This window comes from Chiloscyllium punctatum, chromosome 25 (assembly GCF_047496795.1).
Source record: "Chiloscyllium punctatum isolate Juve2018m chromosome 25, sChiPun1.3, whole genome shotgun sequence".
Taxonomy (NCBI): domain Eukaryota; kingdom Metazoa; phylum Chordata; class Chondrichthyes; order Orectolobiformes; family Hemiscylliidae; genus Chiloscyllium; species Chiloscyllium punctatum.
Genome location: NC_092763.1, coordinates 42996037 through 43017287, shown reverse-complemented (window position 1 = coordinate 43017287; position 21251 = coordinate 42996037). Strand labels below are relative to the sequence as shown.

At 42.0% G+C, this 21251-nt stretch overlaps 1 protein-coding gene across 3 annotated transcripts in view; it reads right to left on the bottom strand.

Annotated features, from left to right (window-relative positions):
* Positions 1–3413: 3413 nt before the first annotated feature.
* The window catches only part of prps1b (phosphoribosyl pyrophosphate synthetase 1B), a 56706-nt gene continuing 38868 nt past the window's right edge, over positions 3414–21251 (bottom strand). For all 3 annotated transcript variants that reach the window (XM_072595143.1, XM_072595142.1, XM_072595144.1), the window contains 3 exons: positions 11918–12091; positions 9275–9434; positions 3414–6075 (listed from right to left, as the gene is read on the bottom strand). In XM_072595143.1, coding sequence (XP_072451244.1) covers positions 5983–6075; positions 9275–9434; positions 11918–12091 — 427 coding nt within the window. In that variant the 3' untranslated portion in view covers positions 3414–5982. The remainder of the gene's footprint in view (positions 6076–9274; positions 9435–11917; positions 12092–21251) is intronic.

The window sequence follows — 21251 nt, the reverse complement described above, 5'->3', positions numbered from 1 at the left end:
CGGCTTAGTAAAAGAAATCCCTGATGCTCACTTTACAATCCACAAGTAACAATGTCCAACTTGAAGAGAGAACACAGTAACTGAACTATTTCTTCCCCTTTGATAATCTCAACCTTTTGTTCCACACACTAAATTTCCTTGAATGTTCTGAAAACATCTTCATTTTCTTATAGTGCTTTGATATTGCAGCAGGTTCAAAAGGGGCGAATAGTCTATTTCTTACGCATTTCCTTTCCTAACTGGGATTTGAAGATCATGAATTTACCAATTAAATAGAAAGGGAAGCATTAAAGTGCATAACCCAACCCACCACAAACCATAGTTTATTTTGAGGTTAGCACCCACATTAAAAATTGAGAATCAAATCTTTCAAAAGGAGTTCCACTCACCAGACCATTAGTTAATTTTATTTTGGACACAAGTTTGACCAGCAACAGAATGAAGGGCAGCGAACCAACCATTCCTTCATTGACTGTTCAAATCCAAACAATAGATGTTGTTTAGGGTCAGTAAATAAAGGGAGCTGGTGAATCTTTGTTGGGCTTGCTGATATAATGCATTTTAAGTGTAAAAGTCTAGTTTTAGAAACTTTAGGAACTACATGGTTTATCTTGTCCTTTGTGTGTGTTTGCTCATATCAGAAGTGAAAAATATTTACATGCAGACACTTGCTTGATAACTCAGATTTATTTTACAGTTTAATTTCCAATGCCTTGAATTCAAATTGCCCATACACGATCATGATACGAGACATTATCAATTACATCTAACATCCCCATTTTGAGCAATGTGCCCTGATACCCTTGTTTAAAAAACTCTAGAAACTAGCTGCAGTACAAAAATGATGCCTCACCTACTTGTTTGGTCAGTACTTTCTATCATGCCAGAAGAGGTGTTAGCTTTATTTAGAACAGCACTTTAATTGTCTGACTTTAATCAACATCAGAATTAAACAGTTACTTAGTTGCGGCTAGCTTCCTTTAATTCTAATACTAAAAACAACATCATCATTCGATCTAATTATTCCTTTTCTTCAGCTTGCAGGTTTTGCAAGTATCTGTGACCTAAGTTTTTGCTTTCTCTCAATATTCAATGATATCCCTTCTTACTCAGCACAAAAAATTAAACTGCTTAAAATCCCATAATGCCTTCTGCTCAGATTATCCTTGCATATTTCTTAGACAGATTGCAACTACCTATTCCTGAGTTTTGTTTACTGACACAATAGGTAGCATTTTCCTTTTACATATATTAGCAGTGGACTGCTGCAAATATTGCCCTGAATACTGTACTTTGGACTTTCCACAACAATCGGGGTTGTCCAACTATTGGATTTTCATTTTAGCAAACTAGAATTCAACTACCTATTTTTTGTGGATTACCTCAAATATGGCACACCCCTATTCAACAAGTTAATATCTTGGAATACTCACATACACTGCACTTTTCCTACCCATGCAAGGAACAGGGTAACAAGTGAAAATAACCATTAGTCCCATATACTGTCCCAAGATTTTCCTACTGTATGTACAATTTTTAGCAAGATGTTCCAGCCAGAGCTTCTCTGCTCCACCTGTTCTTTTGTCTTTGACCCCCCCTCTCTTTTTTTTCTCCATCCTGCACTTTTTTGCCAAACAATAACTTGGATTTACTTTGAGGAGAACGAAGGTGGCGGCAAGCCCCAGAGGTGACTCCTAGAGCGAAGGCCGATGCAGGGAAACAGTCCCAGAGCCGTAGCTGGCACAGGGGAAGCAGTCCTGGAGAAAACTTACCTTGGAGCAGCTGAGAGCTGGTATGGAGTGGACTGGAGGTTTGGAGCAGTGCAGGGATGGCTGTTGGACTGGAGTCTGAGGGCAGTGAGACCCTGTGTGGAAGTCCCTGCGCTGAGCTATTGCAATGTTTATCCTTTTGTCCACGTATTTCCAACTTATTCTTTGAACACTAAAGTAATGCAACTACTTTTCTTTTTTATTCCTCTTTTGTATCTAAGATTTGTACCTAGGTACTTGTACTTAAGGTGGCACCATAACAGGTGACATTATAAAACTTCTAACTGTACCCGAGTACATGTGACAATAAAGGATATTCTAATTCTATACTTAACTGTCTTGTAATTAAGTCAAAATAAGATCATAAGAAACAGTAACAGGTGTAGGCTGTTGACCTCTCAAAACTGGTCTATTATTCAATCAGATCATGGCTGATCCCAATATTCCTTATTCACTTTCCTGTCTTTTTTCCATAACCCAAGAATCTACTTCAGCCTTAAGTATACACAAGGCACGTTCCTACAATTCTGTGACAAGTAGTTTCAAAAACCTTCAACCCTCTGTGGAAAGAAATCCCTCATCTCACTCTTAAATTGGCACTCCTTAATTCTGAGACTATGCCCTCTGGTCCTAATCTGTCCCATCTTCTCCACATTTACATTGCCTAGCTCGTTAAGAATCATACATACTTCAATCAGATCATCTCTCATTCTACTAAATTTCAATGAGGAGAGTCCCAAACTGATAAAGCTTTGCTTGTAAGAAAATCCATCCAAATCAGGGATCATCCTAGTGAACCTTTTCTGATCAGCTTCCAATGAAATATCTTTTCTTAATTAAGAGGACCCAAAACTGCTCACAGTATTCCAGATGTGGTCTTCTCAGTACCTTGTACAATTGCAGCAAGTCTTCCCTCTTCTCCTCTAATTCCCTCGGAGGGGCCAACATTCTATTAGCCTTCCTGATAAAACCTGCTTTACTAATGTCCTTTCGGGAAGGAATTTGCCATTCTTACCTGGTCTGGTTTACACGTGACACCAAACCTACAGAAATGTGGTTGACTCTTAACTGCCCTCAGGGCAATTAAGAATGGGCAAATGTTGGTATTGCCAGCTATACTCTCATTCCACAAATGAATAATAAAAATTATCTACTGCGCCTGTGTACCAGCTTTCTGTATAGTGCCCTATGTTTCTCTGTGTTGCAGCTTTCTGCAGTCTACTCTATTTAGATAATACCCTTTTGTTCTCATCCAAAATGAACAACTCCACATTTGCACATTATACTCCATTTTCCAAAATATTAAAGTAATAATTGAATTGTAAGCAACTCAGGCCACATGAACTCTTGCCCTAGGAATTGGTTGAAGGCACAAAGACACATCAAGAATACAAGACTCAGGCATACTTTTGTCTAAAGATATCTTCCATGAATAGTAATCTAACAAGCCTTAATTTGAAAGCTCAAACTACTAAATGAGAATTTAGACAAGGTATTGGATGGGAACTGCTGCCCAGGAAATTATATCTCAAAATGTTGCATGAGCAAGAGAGAAGAAAAGGTTAAAAAAAATTAAATTGTAGGTTTTTTTTTTACAACATTATAGCAATGAACACAACAAAAATTGAAATCAGAACACTTGCATGACAAACATAACATCACGTTTATTGGAGCACATGATTGAACAAACGTAAGCTCTTCAGCTTTTATCTATACTGTAGAAAACAACCTAAAAACAGAGTAACAATTGCAGACCTGAATATGTGGAAATTGTCCCAACATAATTGTACAGGGTTTAACACCAAATTTATCGAGATAGCCTTAAAAAAAAATCAATATTTTTATGCTCAGATCATGACATATGTGTGGGTTGTATGTGTTTTTAAGGCAACTCCAGTCCGATATTTAACCAAAGAACCCAAAAGCTACATATAGCTCGTGTGAGATAATGTAGCTCTATATAGCACTAGATCAGACTTTCCATGCATTACCACTCTGAAACGAGAGACAATTCAGAATAGCTTGAGCTAGTCCAAAAGGGACAAAAGTGGGGTCAGTTGGTAGCAAAGTCCAGAGTGAGCAACAATATCATCCAGAATATTGAATCATGCATAGGACAACCCTTCCCTATCCCTTTCTGTGATTTAGGGTCTTGTTTCAATAAATGTGTATATAAACTATGAACGTGATCCTTGTGTGTGCAAATATAGAAAATATTTCAATGTCTTGCTTATATTCACAGTAGGGAAATGGTATCCACTTCATCTAAAACAGTAAACACAAGTTTCACTGAGTTTTAGAAATACAATTTTTGCACAATTTTATCTAGCAATCCCAACTCAATGACGTCACAACATAAGATGTGCAGCGTAGACAAAGCTGAGACTTTCCACATATTCCCCATGACTTGCCTGCTTGCCAACTGGTTAAAATAATCCCATTGTATGTGCTCTGGGCAACTGAAAAGTGGCTTAAAAGGAGTCTTGTTTCACATTAGAATTGAACAGTAGGTAAATCAAAATGTTTATATTCTTGGTTGGAACTTAGTCCCCAAGTGTGCAAGCCAGCATTTTAACACTCCCAAAAACGTTTTCAATTATGCAACATTTACAAAATGGCATCTACAACCCTAAGTCATTTGATGGTGTTGAACAAACAGCAACATCCCTAACAGAACCAGCATCCAACAGAAACTATGTCTGTAAATTCTTTTTTGTAAGGCTTCAATGTACTGATTATGCCTGGCCTTGTTAAGCAAAGACACCTGGAAACCTATGAAGAGTTCATTCTACAGCTTCATTACCTATAGATTTCCACTATATTTAGAGGTTAAGGAAAGGTTCACTTCAGCTGACATAATCTCCTCAGGCTTCTAATTTGCAAGTGACAAGAGTTGCAGAATAGTTGCAGTCTTCAAAATTCTGCACATGTCCATCTTATTCAACTGATCAAGTGTCCTTAAAAAAAGTTTCCAAGATACACTCAAGCAAGATTTCACTCAATCGAGTTCTTCAAAGTTACATTACTACTAAAAAATATGCACCAGCATTATAGTTTACTGTCAAACTAGGGGCAAAATCAATTTCCTACTCTTCTGGTTTATGTGCAAGCAACTGGACAGATTTAGTGTCTTTCTATCCCATTACAAAAGTACAGAACAAAATTACTCAGAGTTGCAAACTACATAAAGTCACAACTATTGTTCTTAAATATATGGCTCATACATGTGTACACAGAATAAGAAATAAATCAAGTAAATCAAATTGCAACACTGACTAAATTTATAATGGTTTATCCAGATTATTTGAATTTGATGAGAACAAAATACAATTCTCTACTTGTTTCCTATAAAAAAAGTTCATTTGGTTTTAAATAAAACTATTTTAGATCCAGGTTTAAGGGCGGATATACTGCCTGAATGAGCTATATTCATTACGGTTCCAATTAATTTAAAGTTTCTTGGAAAGTCAACTGAATTGTCTTCTTGCTGACTATGAAAAGAGCTCAGTCCAAACCAATTACAACTCAGAAGGAACATATCACTACCATGCATTACTGGAATTATTCATAACTATTAAATTACTGTACATTTAATAAGGCATAAAACAGCACAAAACCAAAACAAAAATAATTTGTCCTTTCTCTATCAGTATACAGTTGAGCTGTTTCAGGCGGAAAATATACAGAATTTGATTAAATGTGCTGTTGCAATGATAGAAACAAATTTTACAATATGAAAAAGCAGGGAATAAAAATGATTTAATACATTAATTTCCCCTAGCACACCATCTCTATTCCAGTTTTGCCAAAATATTTGTAAGCACCTAGTAACAACCTGCTCTGAGTAAAACAGCGGTAAGCTTACACTGTTGCAGACTTGGAGCAATCAATATTGCAATATATAGAGTACAGAAAAAAATATTAGGCATGATTTTTAAAAAGGTAAATACCAGATATATAGCCCTACATAAAGAAAAGAAGTGTTGTTAAGTTTTATACATATCAAACCCAATTGTAGCTGCTGCTTTTAATTGGAAACATCTAACACACTGAAATGTCTAATCAATTTCAGTTCAGATAGAAGTGTACCACAATGTGAAGCAGAAGCAAAGAATACTTTTTAACCTTTTGGTATGGCAGGTACAACAGAAGGACTCATGGAAAAGAAACAATTTGGTAAAATAGCATGTACTGCAACAGCAGTGCATAGACACTACAATGGAACATGGCTGAACAGATAAGAGACAGATTCTCCATTGTGAGTTCTTCGAATTGCTTCAGCAAGGATCATGGAGATATCAATAACCTAATAGAAGGAAACAAAATGATGATTCAACATGAGTTGTGTATTGGAATATAGACAGATCAGTTTCTATTTTAGTCATACTACAACTTATGTGAGAAACTAGAAACAAGTATTATATTAACTGAAGTACAACTCAGATGAACTGCATTAATTTGACAATTTTGAGAATGAATCAGGGGTAAATACACAACATTAAGCTTTATATTACAATTGATGGCATCTACATCATGAAATTATATTGCACTCATTGTAGCTAGTAATGCATCCTTACAATAATAAAATAAATTCAAATTTTACAGGATAGGTTGAGCCATTTGGCCCATGATAGCTTTTGGAGCGCTGCCCAGGTAATCCTGTTCAATGTCCTTTTTCTTACGTTTCAAATTTTTCCCAAAGTTGCTACCTGCTGCTTTACAAGCTGTTGTGGAATTAGATAAATGGGGAAGGCTAGGCATAGAAACAAACTGAGCAGAAATTGGTGACAATATCTCTAATTGCTGAGGGCCGTGGTCTGAAATGTCATCCCCAATATTTTCTCTTCCAAAATATTCCTTTGAATCATTTCCTTTAAAATATGGAATAGTCCATTGAATGCTTAAAATGAAAATTCACACATCCATAATACTTGGAACAGGGTTACATTAGGGCCTTATCCTGGATGAAGCAACTGCGTTAAGCTTCATCCTGAAACAAAGGCTCAATCTTGTGAAAGTAGGATACATTGAGACAAAGTGATATTTCATTCTGAGATCTATTTCAGGACAATTACCATATCCAATGAGACAAAGCTTAAATCTTGGCATCCAACCTTCAATAATAGATTAGGAAGCATGTGATATATAAAATGTACAGCACAGAAACAAGATCACGTCAGTGTTACAATCAGAGTCAAAAACTGTGCCACACCTTTTGACTCTGATCACCAGCAGCTACAGTCCTCGCTTTCTCCTAGAGCATGTGCTTAGGGTATAAGCAGGCAGAAAAAGAATTAAGTTGAGTTTTATGAGCATGACTCAGATCAGATAAAAACTTACAGTTAACAATGAGGTGCTGGAGGCAAGGGTAATAGGTGAACAAGATGGAAAAGAATCATTGTGCCTAGCCATTTAACAAGATGAGGTAGCATTCAGTTTGTAATGTCAGTTAGCAAGGTGAAAAGTATCTATTGTATGAATCCAGTTAACAAAGTTAAGGACATTCACTGTATAACAGTAAAGGGCTTGGGCTCGACTAACGATACTCGTTGATTGTAACAATCACCCAATTAATAGGTATGTTGCCTAATCTGGATGCTCCTCCCTATAAAATAATTATATAGTTCATTGAGAAACCCTGTTCCAGGGAAGACCATGAACTCATGTCCCTTGCACAAAGGCAATCGTTCTCTCTCCCTCCAGAGGCCAGAATAAAGATGAAGGTGGTAAAACTATACTGTCTCTGAGCATTTTGCTTCGACTGAGGGGGGGAAAACAGGACGACAACATTCAGTCAAGTTTCTTCCCATCCACTCTCATTTACCAGCACCTCTCTCTAATGCTTCCTCCATCATATTCTTACCTAATTTCCCCTTAAATATATTTACATGATTTACTTCAACCATTCCTATAGAGCAGGCTTCACATTCACCATTGTGTGAAAAAGGCTTATGAATTTAGTGTATGATTTCTTGGTGACTTACATCAATAGCCTCTAGTTTTGCTCTTCTCTATAAATAAAAGCACTGTGGATCTTAATTTTCACCATGATGGAGAGGGTCCCTCTTCTTAGGCCAACTTACCAGAGTTCAAATCCACACACTGCCACTACATCATACACATCAAACTGCAGATAGGAAGACTTGACAGTCAAGTTCATTCTCACCTCTTTTGCTAGGATTCCTTAATGACACACAGTTAATCTCAATGGCAATCACTTTTGCCTGTTTTCAAATTTAGCTGTTTTGTCATTTTTTGATTCAAGGCTGCAATGAAATCAGGTGCCAAATAGCTCTGGCAGAACCAAAACAGAGCCAAACATTTTGGTTGAGCAAGTAGCACTTGATTGTATGATCAAAACCACCTTAAAGCACCTTGCTAATAACAGACAGTGGACTGACTGGGTGCTGACTGGTCAGACTATACTTGTCTCACTTTAGGATCATAGTGACCAGGACAATTTTCTGCGTTGTCATCTAGATACCAATACTGTAGGTATATTGGAACAGCTTGGCCAAGTCTGTAGCTTGTTCGGAAGCACAATGCTTCAATACTATAGATATAACATTGTCATGGCCCATAACCTTTGCAGTATCAAATGACTGCAACTGTTTCTTGATATTATATGCAGCAAATTGATTTGGCTGAAGACTGGCATCTGTGATGCTGGGGACCCCAGCAGGAAGCTGAAATGAATCATCAACATGCACATCTGGCTAAAGATGATTACAAATGCTTCAACCCATTAGGCGAGAAAGGAGATCTGCACACCTTATAGGAAGTCCACTTCCTCTGCCTACTGATACAAAGGGTATTTGAAATCTATTATTATTTAATATTATTTTACTCAGTTCCTTCATTTGTCTGCATATCTATTCCTCAACTTCACTTCAACCACTGGTGTTACTGATCCATTGTCTATGTCCCACAAATTCTATTTTAGTTTTGTTTGTGGCATCACGTTATTCCAAGTAGAGATATGCCACTTTCAGGTTTTCCCTCCTTTCGTAAATATCTTATTTCCTGCAATGTTTAATTCCCAGACCTGATTCTTCTGCATCGCTCAGTCTCAGCATAATCTTGTCATTTACTCTAGTTCTTCTCAGTGCTACTTAACTCTCCCAATTTAATGCTATCTACAAACTTAGGAAATGTTAGCATTTAAAATATAAATTGCTTAAGCAGTTTTTTTCCCCACTTCAGTATTGGATTCTATAAATAGTTGCTTATCCTAAGCAGTTCTTCCTTTATTTCAAAAGCCAATACAATAGTTGATAACCACACTCCCCACAGCAAATAAAGAGAGGAAAACACTCAGCCATGTAAACTAGAATACTTCCATAGATACATGCTACTACCGGCCATAAATCATACAGAGATTGAATGGAAAATACGCATCAAACGCTATTTCAAGGGAAGTTCTAAGGGAAGTACAGAGGGAATTTTCTCTTGATACTGCATCAGAGTTGCCCCTCTGTTGCATAAATAATTCATTCTTAACATACCTGTATTTTGGGACAGTGCTTCATCTTATCCTCCTGAGGTATTGTGTTGGTGACCACTACTGCTTCAAAACAGGCATTGTTGATACGGGAGATAGCAGGACCGGAGAAGATTCCGTGTGTGAGGATAGCATAGACTTTGGTCGCTCCAGCAGAAAGTAGCCTATAATGCATAGATGAATCAATTCAAAAACTAAGCTCCTCCCCTCTCACCAACTGCAGCATTTCATTTCTAACTTTTGATGTGTCAACAACTGCTTGGGAAAACATGCACAATTACAAATTAAACAGAACATTGGTGAGTTCAATTAAGTTACTCATTATTTTTAAACATGCTAATCAATGGTCTATGCTTCTCTCCTCCTTCGCAAACCAAAGCATCTCAAATCACCGAGTTTTACAGATCAGTCTTAAGTAAGAAAACTGAAATTAATTTCAACTGATAGTATTAGGAGCAAAACAAGAGGCTGTTTTTTGAGGAAGATCGTCAGAAATTGGCCATATTTTGCTTCCCAGAATTCCAAAGGATTTTGGAACCAGATTTTTGAAAACTTCAAAATGTAACGGTGCAATGAATGCACCAGTTTGGAGATGGCAAAGGCAAATCAGACTACACAATAGGTCCATGTCAACCTAAGACTTAAATACTTTGTCTTGACCACGCTGTAGATTTATAAACAGCATATGCAAACCAACAAATTCTAGGATGCCTGGGTGTGCACTTTAAAAACACTAATACTAAAAATACTTTAGTTACAGTGAAAATCATTCTCGTTAAGGATAGTAAAACAGAATATTTCTCAACGGAATACTTTCATGTTGTATGTTGCATTAAAAATAGGACAGCAACTTAAGAGGTCAACTGGAGGTGGAATTGATCATTGGCTTACATGGGAAAGTACTCCTGAATAATCAACATGGTGGATGCAGTTTGGAAGTCAAAGGAATCATACTTATGAGTACTGATTTTATTGAAGGGAATAGAATATTAATGTTTATAAATTAGTAGTAGTACAAGAAAACCTAAAAGAATAATGGAAATGTACAGAACCTTGACTGTTTTCTCCACTTCTTCAAGGTCAGATCAGATCTTCAAGTATAAAAACGAAGGTGTAGGTTCACCTACGTACAGTACCGTATTTGCAAATCTACTGCTATGCAAGTTAGATGGAGAGCTCAAAACAATATTTGAAGTACTGATATGGTAAATCCTCCATATTTCAGTCAAAGAAAGTTGCCCACCGCAAGCATATTAATCTGTCGTACACATCTTCAAATATTGGCCTGCTTTTATGACAGGGGAAAAGTTCATTTCCCCTCATGCCACCTTATTCCAGTTCCAACCTGCCAGCTCAGCACCTGTCCTACCTGCCAATCTTCCTTCCCACCTATCCACTCCACGCTTCTCTCCGACCTATCACCTTCATCCCCACCTCCACTCTTAGCTACCTTCTCCCCAGCCCCACCCCCTCTCATTTATCTCTCCACTACAAAGGCTCCCAGCCTCATTCCTGATGAATGGCTTTTGCCCGAAACATCAATTTTCCTGCTCCTCGGATGCTACCTGACCTGCTGTGCTTTTCCAGCACCACTCTAATTTTGACTCTAATTTTATGATAGCCAGTCATTATTCCAGCATAGATGGGAGTTGTGCATGGGGCCCTGGTGAATTCCCATCGCAACACACTCGGAAGGAATTGCCTGGGAAATTGAGGATTCCATTAAGCACTTCACAAATCCTCTGAAAGTCTCCATTTAAAAGCAGATAATTCAGAGGGTTCTGACAAAATTAAGCAAATAGTTACTCTTGAAATTTGCTATTCAGCTGACTCCATTCTTATCTCTCAGGCACACAACTGTACCTCTCCCAGGTCTTGATGCAACAACCCTTCCCTTGGCCCCTGGATGTGAACAGACTCCCAGCTCACCCACAACACTGGACCTGGCCACCAGACTGCACCGGACCAGATCAAAGATCACTTTCCTGCCCCTGGAACAATCCCAACTCCAATGGCTGAATTGGACCCAACCCAACTCGATATACCACTCTGTTGGACCTAACTGAACTCCACAGTCCCTACCCTAACCACAGTGCCTACCCTACCCCAGACCTAATTTCTACAACCCAACCAGACCTAATTAAACAATGCATATTTTACCTAGCCCTCTGCCAACTTGGCAGCTTACACTTTCCACAGCTGGCACTTACCTTAAGAAATTACATTTGACATCAGCTGTCAAGACCCTTAAATTTCAGAATATGACAGCTGAGTCTTTTGAAAAGGGGCATGGCTTGCCGACCCCCGAGAACTGTCAGAATTGAAACATGAGTTCATAGTTTTGAAGAAGCCCTGATCAGAATCTTCTCCCAGAAATTTCATAGAAAAAGGCCGAAGTGGCAATCAGCAGAAAATTTGCCTCATTAATAATCACAACAGAAATGCTGGAACGTAGATCATTAGATTACAGTAATTAAAGATGGAAAACCTTGGCAGTCTTTGTTAACACTGCTACAAAACAGAAACAAATTAGAGGTGAGATTGGTATTGTGAGTGTGACAAACACATTTAATAAGGGGAGTTTGTTTTCTTTAAGGTGAGGTTGCTACAGAGGTGTTCTTTCATGTTCTACAATTGAGTGACTCACTTGTCTGCAGCATGGCAAATTGTACCACAAGTATCGGCCATATCATCAACAAGGATGGCTACTCGATCCTTCACGTCACCAACCAGAACCATTCGGTCAACTTCATTGGCTTTTTTACGCTCCTTATGAATCAGTGCAAAATCTACATTCAGCCGATCAGCAATAGATGTAACTCTAAAAACAAAAAGCAGAAAACAGAAGTAAATTTGATGTGCATGTACTCTGTCTTGCTTAATGACTGTACATGTGTAAATAATGAAGAACTATGAACACTGCACTGTTATGGCTCTTTTAGCCGGTGTTTAATTCCATATTGTCATCATAATTAATAATGAATTTTGGTATAACTTAGGAATGGCTTGAAAGAAAAACTGAAGTCATGCAACAGGACTGTAAATTTAATACAGACATCCTCACGAACAAGTCAGGCTTGATGACTCTGCTAGGTTTAGAATTCGGGCTCACATTTCACACTATTCAAAAAATTATTTTAGTACAAAATGCATGAAACAAAGACGCCAAATTTATTTATTATTTGATATAAAGAAAATGAGCAGCAATATTACAATATGAGAAAACAAATTCAGTTAGCAGTCAGAATTTAAATACACAGGCTTGTTATGGCTAAAATGAGAAAGGCCTCAGCCCTGGGTGATTTGAAAACTGCAAATTTGAAAGGAAGAATACAGAAAACTGTAGGCAAATCAGTCTAATATCTACAACTGGGAAAATTCTATGATCCATTATTTTTAAAAAATAGTGGTTTGCTTGTACAGTAGTTGAGCATTGCAGTAAAAGATATTTTGTCCAAGTATTTTGTGATGCACCTATCACGACATTTTGCAAAAATAATAATTCATGCGATAAACCAAAACTTGCACTGCACTAGAGAAGAGTGCCGAATGGTTGGCCAATGAACTCGGATTTGTAGAGACATTGCCATGGTGAATGCGTCAATATGACTCTATGATCAGGACACTGCCCTGAGAAATGAACCAATGAATGGTTATCATCCATTTTGTGGAGTTGAAACAGGTGCAGTGTGTACGTGCTCTTTTTGTTGACAAAGACAAGGTCCTGTGTATAAACATATGTAGCTTCCAGCACACACATGCATCCCACAGAAACTTCAGTTCTTGAGTTTGAGTTATTGTTTTCACTGTATCTGAGTAACTGTGACAAATACTGTTTTGCATGGCATACCATGCAAAGTGCATCAGAGTAGCGGAACAAAGTGCAGAACAGAGTTACAGCTGCAGAGAGAGAGAGAGAGAGACACAGACAGACAGACAGAAAGAGACAAAAAGAAAGAGCGGAAGAGAGAGGAGGGGGGGTGGGAAGAGAGAGGAGGGGGGGGTGGGAAGAGAGAGGAGGGGGGGTGGGAAGAGAGAGGAGGGGGGGTGGGAAGAGAGAGGAGGGGGGGTGGGAAGAGAGAGGAGGGGGGGTGGGAAGAGAGAGGAGGGGGGGTGGGAAGAGAGAGGAGGGGGGGTGGGAAGAGAGAGGAGGGGGGGTGGGAAGAGAGAGGAGGGGGGGTGGGAAGAGAGAGGAGGGGGGGTGGGAAGAGAGAGGAGGGGGGGTGGGAAGAGAGAGGAGGGGGGGTGGGAAGAGAGAGGAGGGGGGGTGGGAAGAGAGAGGAGGGGGGGTGGGAAGAGAGAGGAGGGGGGGTGGGAAGAGAGAGGAGGGGGGGTGGGAAGAGAGAGGAGGGGGGGTGGGAAGAGAGAGGAGGGGGGGTGGGAAGAGAGAGGAGGGGGGGTGGGAAGAGAGAGGAGGGGGGGTGGGAAGAGAGAGGAGGGGGGGTGGGAAGAGAGAGGAGGGGGGGTGGGAAGAGAGAGGAGGGGGGGTGGGAAGAGAGAGGAGGGGGGGTGGGAAGAGAGAGGAGGGGGGGTGGGAAGAGAGAGGAGGGGGGGTGGGAAGAGAGAGGAGGGGGGGTGGGAAGAGAGAGGAGGGGGGGTGGAAGAGAGAGGAGGGGGGGTGGGAAGAGAGAGGAGGGGGGGTGGGAAGAGAGAGGAGGGGGGGTGGGAAGAGAGAGGAGGGGGGGTGGGAAGAGAGAGGAGGGGGGGTGGGAAGAGAGAGGAGGGGGGGTGGGAAGAGAGAGGAGGGGGGGTGGAAGAGAGAGGAGGGGGGGGTGGGAAGAGAGAGGAGGGGGGGTGGGAAGAGAGAGGAGGGGGGTGGGAAGAGAGAGGAGGGGGGGTGGGAAGAGAGAGGAGGGGGGGTGGGAAGAGAGAGGAGGGGGGGTGGGAAGAGAGAGGAGGGGGGGTGGGAAGAGAGAGGAGGGGGGGTGGGAAGAGAGAGGAGGGGGGGTGGGAAGAGAGAGGAGGGGGGGTGGGAAGAGAGAGGAGGGGGGGGTGGGAAGAGAGAGGAGGGGGGGTGGGAAGAGAGAGGAGGGGGGGTGGGAAGAGAGAGGAGGGGGGGTGGAAGAGAGAGGAGGGGGGGTGGGAAGAGAGAGGAGGGGGGGTGGAAGAGAGAGGAGGGGGGGTGGGAAGAGAGAGGAGGGGGGGTGGGAAGAGAGAGGAGGGGGGGTGGGAAGAGTGAGGAGGGGGGGTGGGAAGAGAGAGGAGGGGGGGTGGGAAGAGTGGAGGGGGGGGTGGGAAGAGAGAGGAGGGGGGGTGGGAAGAGAGAGGAGGGGGGGTGGGAAGAGAGAGGAGGGGGGGTGGGAGAGAGAGGAGGGGGGGGTGGGAAGAGAGAGGGGGGGGTGGGAAGAGAGAGGAGGGGGGGTGGGAAGAGAGAGGAGGGGGGGTGGGAAGAGAGAGGAGGGGGGGTGGGAAGAGAGAGGAGGGGGGGTGGGAAGAGAGAGGAGGGGGGTGGGAAGAGAGTGGAGGGGGGGTGGGAAGAGAGTGGAGGGGGGTGGGAAGAGAGAGGAGGGGGGTGGGAAGAGAGAGGAGGGGGGTGGGAAGAGAGAGGAGGGGGGTGGGAAGAGAGTGGAGGGGGGTGGGAAGAGAGAGGAGGGGGGTGGGAGAGAGGGGAGGGGGGTGGGAAGAGTGGGGAGGGGGGTGGGAAGAGTGGGGAGGGGGGTGGGAAGAGTGGGGAGGGGGGTGGGATGAGGGGGAGGGGGGGGGAAGAGTGGGGGGGGGGTGGGAAGAGAGGGAGGGGGGGTGGGAAGAGAGGGGAGGGGGGTGGGAAGAGAGGGGAGGGGGGGTTGGGAGAGGGGAGGGGGGTGGGAAGAGGGGGGGGGGGTGGGAGAGAGAGGAGGGGGGTGGGAAGAGAGAGGAGGGGGGTGGGAAGAGAGAGGAGGGGGGGTGGGAAGAGAGAGGAGGGGGGTGGGAAGAGAGAGGAGGGGGGTGGGAAGAGAGAGGAGGGGGGTGGGAAGAGAGAGGAGGGGGGTGGGAAGAGAGAGGAGGGGGGTGGGAAGAGAGAGGAGGGGGGTGGGAAGAGAGAGGAGGGGGGTGGGAAGAGAGAGGTCAAAATTCACATTTGAGCGGTGTATTTAAAAGTCTGATAACACTGGGGAAAAAGCAGTTTTTGAATCTATTCGTACATGTTTTCAAACTTTTACATCATCTGCCCAATGGAAGAACGTGGAAGAGTGTATAAGCTGGATGGGAGGAAGTCTTTGATTATGCTGGTTGCTTTCCTGAGGCAGAAGTACGTATAGATGGAGTCAATGGATAGAAGGTGTGTTTGCATGATGGACTGGGCTGCCTTCACAACTCTCGATAGAATACTTCCCACTGTTTGTAGGTGTAATTGTATGTACTATCCAACACCATCCCTTCAACTGCTTCCAACAAGCAAGGTAGCATGGATTGAAGATTCAGCAATCAGGAACCTTCCTATTCTGAGGAAGGGTCACTCCACCTGAAACAGTAACTGATTGCTCTCCACAGATGCTATCAGACCTGCTGAATATTCTGTCAAAGGTCATCAATCAGTGGGAGTCACTTCTATAGTAGTCTAAATGAATGAACATTTATCAAGGCCGAGATAGAGAGATTGTTGACCGACAAGGAACTCAAAGGATATGGAGGTAAGGCCACAATGAGTTATAATTTTACTGAATGGCAGAGCAGCCTCAGTGAACCAAATGGCCTACTCCTGCACCTATTTCTCATGATCCTATAAATGATCGAGATTGGATGAAAGAGATAATTAAATCAATCATTTGTTGGGTCTTGAAACATTGAAGATCAAAAGATAAAAGGACAAATAGACTGGAAAAACGTGATTCATAACTGTTCTTTTCCACAGTTTACAGGCCAATCAACATTTTAGAGTAAACAGTGAATAGGGGTAAGGGTTCTTTTTCAGATTGACAATGGAGTATCACAAGGGTAAATGCTGGGACTGCAACTGCTTACAGAATACAGCTAATGACTTATAGAGTTATACAGCACGGAAACAGACCTTTTGGTCCAACTTATCTACATTGACTAGATCTCCTAAACTGGTCTAGTTCCATTTGCCAGCATTGGCCCATATCCCTATAAACCCTTCCTACTCATGTACTCACCCAGTTTCCTTTTAAATGTTGGAATTGTACCAGCCTCCACCACTTCCTCTGGCAGCTTATTCCATACACGCACCACCCTCTGCGTGAAAGTTGTCACAGAGATGTACAGCATGGAAACAGACCCTTCGGTCTAACCTGTCCACGCTAACCAGATATCCCAACCCAATTTCAAATCTTTCCCCTCTCACCTTAAACCTATGCTCTCTAGTTCTGGACTGCCCTACCCCAGGAAAAAGAACCTGGCTATTCACCATATCCACGACCCCCATGATTTTATAAACCTCTATAAGGTCACTTCTCAGCCTCTGACACTCCAGGGAAAAAAAAAGGCCCAGCCTACTCAGCCTCTCCCCATAGCAACATTCTTGTAAATCTTTTCTGAACGCTTTCAAGTTTAATAACAACTTTCCTACAGAAGGGAGGCCAGAACTGGACACAGTATTCTAAACATGGTCTAGCCAATGTCCTGTAAGCCACATTATGACATCCCAATTCCTATACTCAATGTTCTGATCAATGACGGCAAGCGTGCCAAATGCCTTCTTCATCACACTGTTTACCTGCAACTCCACTTTCGAGGAGCTATGCACCTGCACTTTTAGGCCTCTTTCTTTTGTGATGAAGCTGCTCCTTTAACAAAGTTATGTTGCCCTTGGTTTCTTTTAAAATCAGAGGGGTCATTAATGCACAGTTGCCGAGAGGTCGGACTTGGATGGATTTAAGGGGGAATTTGATGATAGCTAACAGAAAGTGCCCCAAAAAAAGGCTTTCGAGTTTTAAAAAAACACTTGCGTACAAAGAAAAAGGAGTGGACAGCTGTCACAGTTCAGCTTTCCTCTGGTTTGGTTTTAGCAAGCAGTTGTGACACTGCTGGACCCAAAGAAGCAGGTCCACGCTGATTCTCCCCCCTCCCTGACATCTCTCCTGCAAGAACTAGTGTTGGATTTTTCCCTTTTTGTTTGCAAAGGGGTGTTTTTGGGGAGTGTTGCAAGTTATTTGGAATAGTACCATTAATTTGGGATGATCTGATGGGTTTTCGAATAGGTTAAGTTATTCTATATTTTGCTTTCTTTTGTTTGTGTTTCATTTGATAATCTTGCAAATAAATTTTGCTTTGATTAAAACTAGACATTTGGCCCAGCTGCGTCACTCCTGGAATATCCACTTTACATCTCAGAGAGTTACAGTCACAGATGTACAGCAAGGAAACAGACCCTTTGGTCCAACGCGTCCATGCCGACCAGATATCCCCACCTAATCTAGTCCCATTTGCCACTACTTGGCCCATATCCCTCTCAACCCTTCCTATTCATACACACATCCAGATGCCTTTTAAATGTTGCAATTGTACCTGCCTTCACCACTTCCTCTGGCACTCCATACGTGCACCAGCCTCTTTGTGAAAAAGATTCCCCTTAGGTCTCTTTATATCTTTCCTCTCTCACCCTAAACCTATGCCCTCTATTTGTGGACTCCCCGACCCCAGGGAAAAGACTTGGTCTATTTGTCCTATCCATGCCCCTCATGATTTTATAAACTTCTAAGGTCACCCATCAGACTCCAACGCTTCAGGGAAAACAGCCCCAGCCTGTTCAACCTCTCCCTCGCTCAAATCCTCCAACCCTGGCAATATCCTTGTTAATTTTTTCTGAACCCTTTCAAGTTTCACAACATCTTTCTGATAGGAAGGAGACAAGATTTACACGCAATATTCCAACAATGTCCTGTACAGCCACAATATTACTTCCCAACTCCTGTAGTCAATACTCTGACCAATGAAGGAAAACATACCAAATGCCGCCTTCACAATCCTATCTACCTGCGACTCCACTTTCAAGGAGCTATGACCCTGCACTCCAAGGTTTCCTTGTTCAGCAACACTCTCTAGGACCTTACAATTAAGTGTGTAAGTCCTGCTAAGATTTGCTTTCCCAAAATGCAGCACCTCGCATTTATCTAAATTAAACTCCATCTGCCACTCCTCAGCCCATTGGCCCATCTGATCAAGATCCCATTGTAATCTGAGGTAACCTTTTTCCCTACCCACTACACCTCCAATTTTGGTGTCATCTGCAAACTTACTAACTATACCTCTTATGTTCATATCCAAATTATTTATATAAATGTCAAAAAGTAGTGGACCTAGCACTGATCCTTGTGCCACTCCACTGGTCAGAGGCCTCCAGTCAGTAAAACAACCCTCCACCACCACCCTCTGTCTTCTATCTTTGAGCCAGTTATGTGTCCAAATGGCTAGTTCTCCCTGTATTCCATGAGATCTAACCTTGCTAACCAGTCTCCCATGGGAAACCTTGTCGAATGCCTTACTGAAGTCCATATAGATCACGTCCACCACTCTGTCCTCATCAATCCTCTTGGTTACTTTTTCAAAAAACTCAATCAAGTTTGAGACATGATTTCCCACGCTCAAAGCCATGTTGATTATCTCTAATCAGTCCTTGTCTTTCTAAATATGTTAAATCTTATCCCTCAGGATTCCCTCCAACAACTTGTCCACCACCGATGTAAGGCTCACTGGTCTATAGTTCCCTGGTTTGTCCTTACCACCTTAAACAGTGGCACCACATTAGCCAAACTTCAGTCTTCTGACACCTCACCTGTGACTATTGATGATACAACTATCTAAACAAGGGGCCCAGCAATCACTTCCCTAGCTTCCCACAGAGTTCTAGGGCACACCTGATCAGGTCCTAGGGATTTATCCACCTTTGTGCATTTCAAGACATCCAGCACCACCTCCTCAGTAATACGGACATTTTTCAAGATGCCACCGACTATTTTCCAACATTCTATATCTCCCATGTCCTCCTCCACAGTAAACACTGATGCAAAATACTTGTATAGTATCTCCCCCACCTCTTGCGGCACCACACAAAGGCCGCCTTGCTGATCTTTGAGAGGCCCTATTCTCTCTCTAATTACCCTTTTCTCCTTGATGTATTTGTAAAAACCCTTTGGATTCTCCTTAACTCAATTTGCCAAAGCTATCTCATGTCCCTTTTTGCCCTCCTGATTTCCCTCTTAAACATACTCCTACTGCCTTTATACTCTAAGGATTTACCCGATCTTTCCTATGTACACCTGACATGCTTCCTTTTTTTTCTTAACAAAACCCTCAATTGCTCGAGTCATCCAGCATTCCCTACACCTACCAGCCTTTCCTTTTACTCTAACAGGAATATACTGTCTCCTGGACTCTCGTTATCTCATTTCTGATGGCTTCCCATTTTCCAGCTGTTCCTTTACCTGTGAACATCTGCTCCTAGTCAGCTTTTGAAAGTTCTTGCGTAACACTGTCAAAATTAGCCTTCCTCCAATTTAGAACTTCAACTTTTAGATCTGGTCTATCCTTTTCTATCATTATTTTAAAACTAATAGAACATGGTCATTAGCCCCAAAGCGCTCCCCCAATGAAAACCTCAGTCACCTGCCCTGCCTTATTTCCTAAGAGTAGGTCAAGTTTTGCACCTTCTCTAGTATGTACACCTGTTTAAAACAACTAGTAAAGTTAGGGTCCAGGCTACTTTCCCGAAATGTTTGAGGGTCTGGCCTGGTCTGGCCCACAACAGATTGGAAGGTCATTGCAGGATTTGTTCTGTAGTTCCAAATTAGGATTAGTGTTGACCGACTCAAAGGCTGCGAGTGGCAGGTGTTAGTGTCTTTTGCTCTGGGTGTTGATTTCAGTTGGTTTAAACAGTGCTTGGGGTAGCAATGGCTATTTAAGTCACAAAGAGCTTTCAGGGGGGTGGAAGAAGTGACTTTGGTGGTTTTACAAAAGGTGAATAAAAGTAAAGCTGCTGAAATTAGCAGACAATAATTACAGCAGTAGTCTAGTAGTTAAGCTTGGTGAGGAAGAGAGTGAGGATGAGCAAACCCATGGTAGTCAAAGGCCTGGTGAGAAACTGTTTAAATATATTCATGAATTGCCAAATTTGATGAGAAGGATATGGAAGCCTTTTTCATCTCATTTGAAAAGACCACTAAACAAATGCAGTGACCACTGAGCATGTGGGTTTTGTTGATCCAAACAAAACTTGAAGGTAGAGCTAGTGAGGTAGTCACATCAGAGGTGGTATCTGAAGTATATGAGGAGGTAAAGAAAACCATTTTAAGTGCACATGAGCTTGTGCCAGAGGCCTACAGACATTTCAGGAATCTAAGGAGGGATGCTGGTCAAACCCACATTGGGTTTGAAAGGATCAAACAAAGTAATTTTGATCATTGGATAAGGGCATTAAAAATACAGCAAACCTAGGACACTTTCAGAGAGACAATTATTTTGGAGGAATTTAAACATTTACTTCCTGAAGCAGTGAGAACTCATGTGAAAGAACAGAGAGTTAAAAGGGCAAAATCAGCAGCTGAAATGATTAATGACCATGAGTTGGTCCATAAATCAAAGTGTAACTCAATTTCAATCCGTGAGGGATAGAAATTGGGAAAGAGAGAAATCCTCACATCGAAAGGGAAACGTCTATCTTGGTGAAGATCATAGGGATAACTTACCAGAGGGTGAAAACTCGAAGGGGAAAGAGAAATTTAAAAGCTCCGGTGTATTAAATTAGGTCACATGAAATCAGTGTTGGTGGGTTAGGAAAAGCATTCGGAAGCCAGATGTAGGAAAACAGGATAAACCAGTGAATTTTGTAGGAGTGATAACAGAGGCTAGAAAGTTGCACCAGTATAACCAACTCAGACGAGGTTGTGCAAGGAGGAAGTGCCAGATCTTCTTCAACCATATACCTGCAAAGGTAACATTTACTTACACAGGCAGGTAAAGAGGTTACAATGTTGAGAGAGACAGGATCCTCTCAGTCTGTGACTGAAAGATATGCACCTCTGAAGGAGTACTGCCAGAAAAGGTGA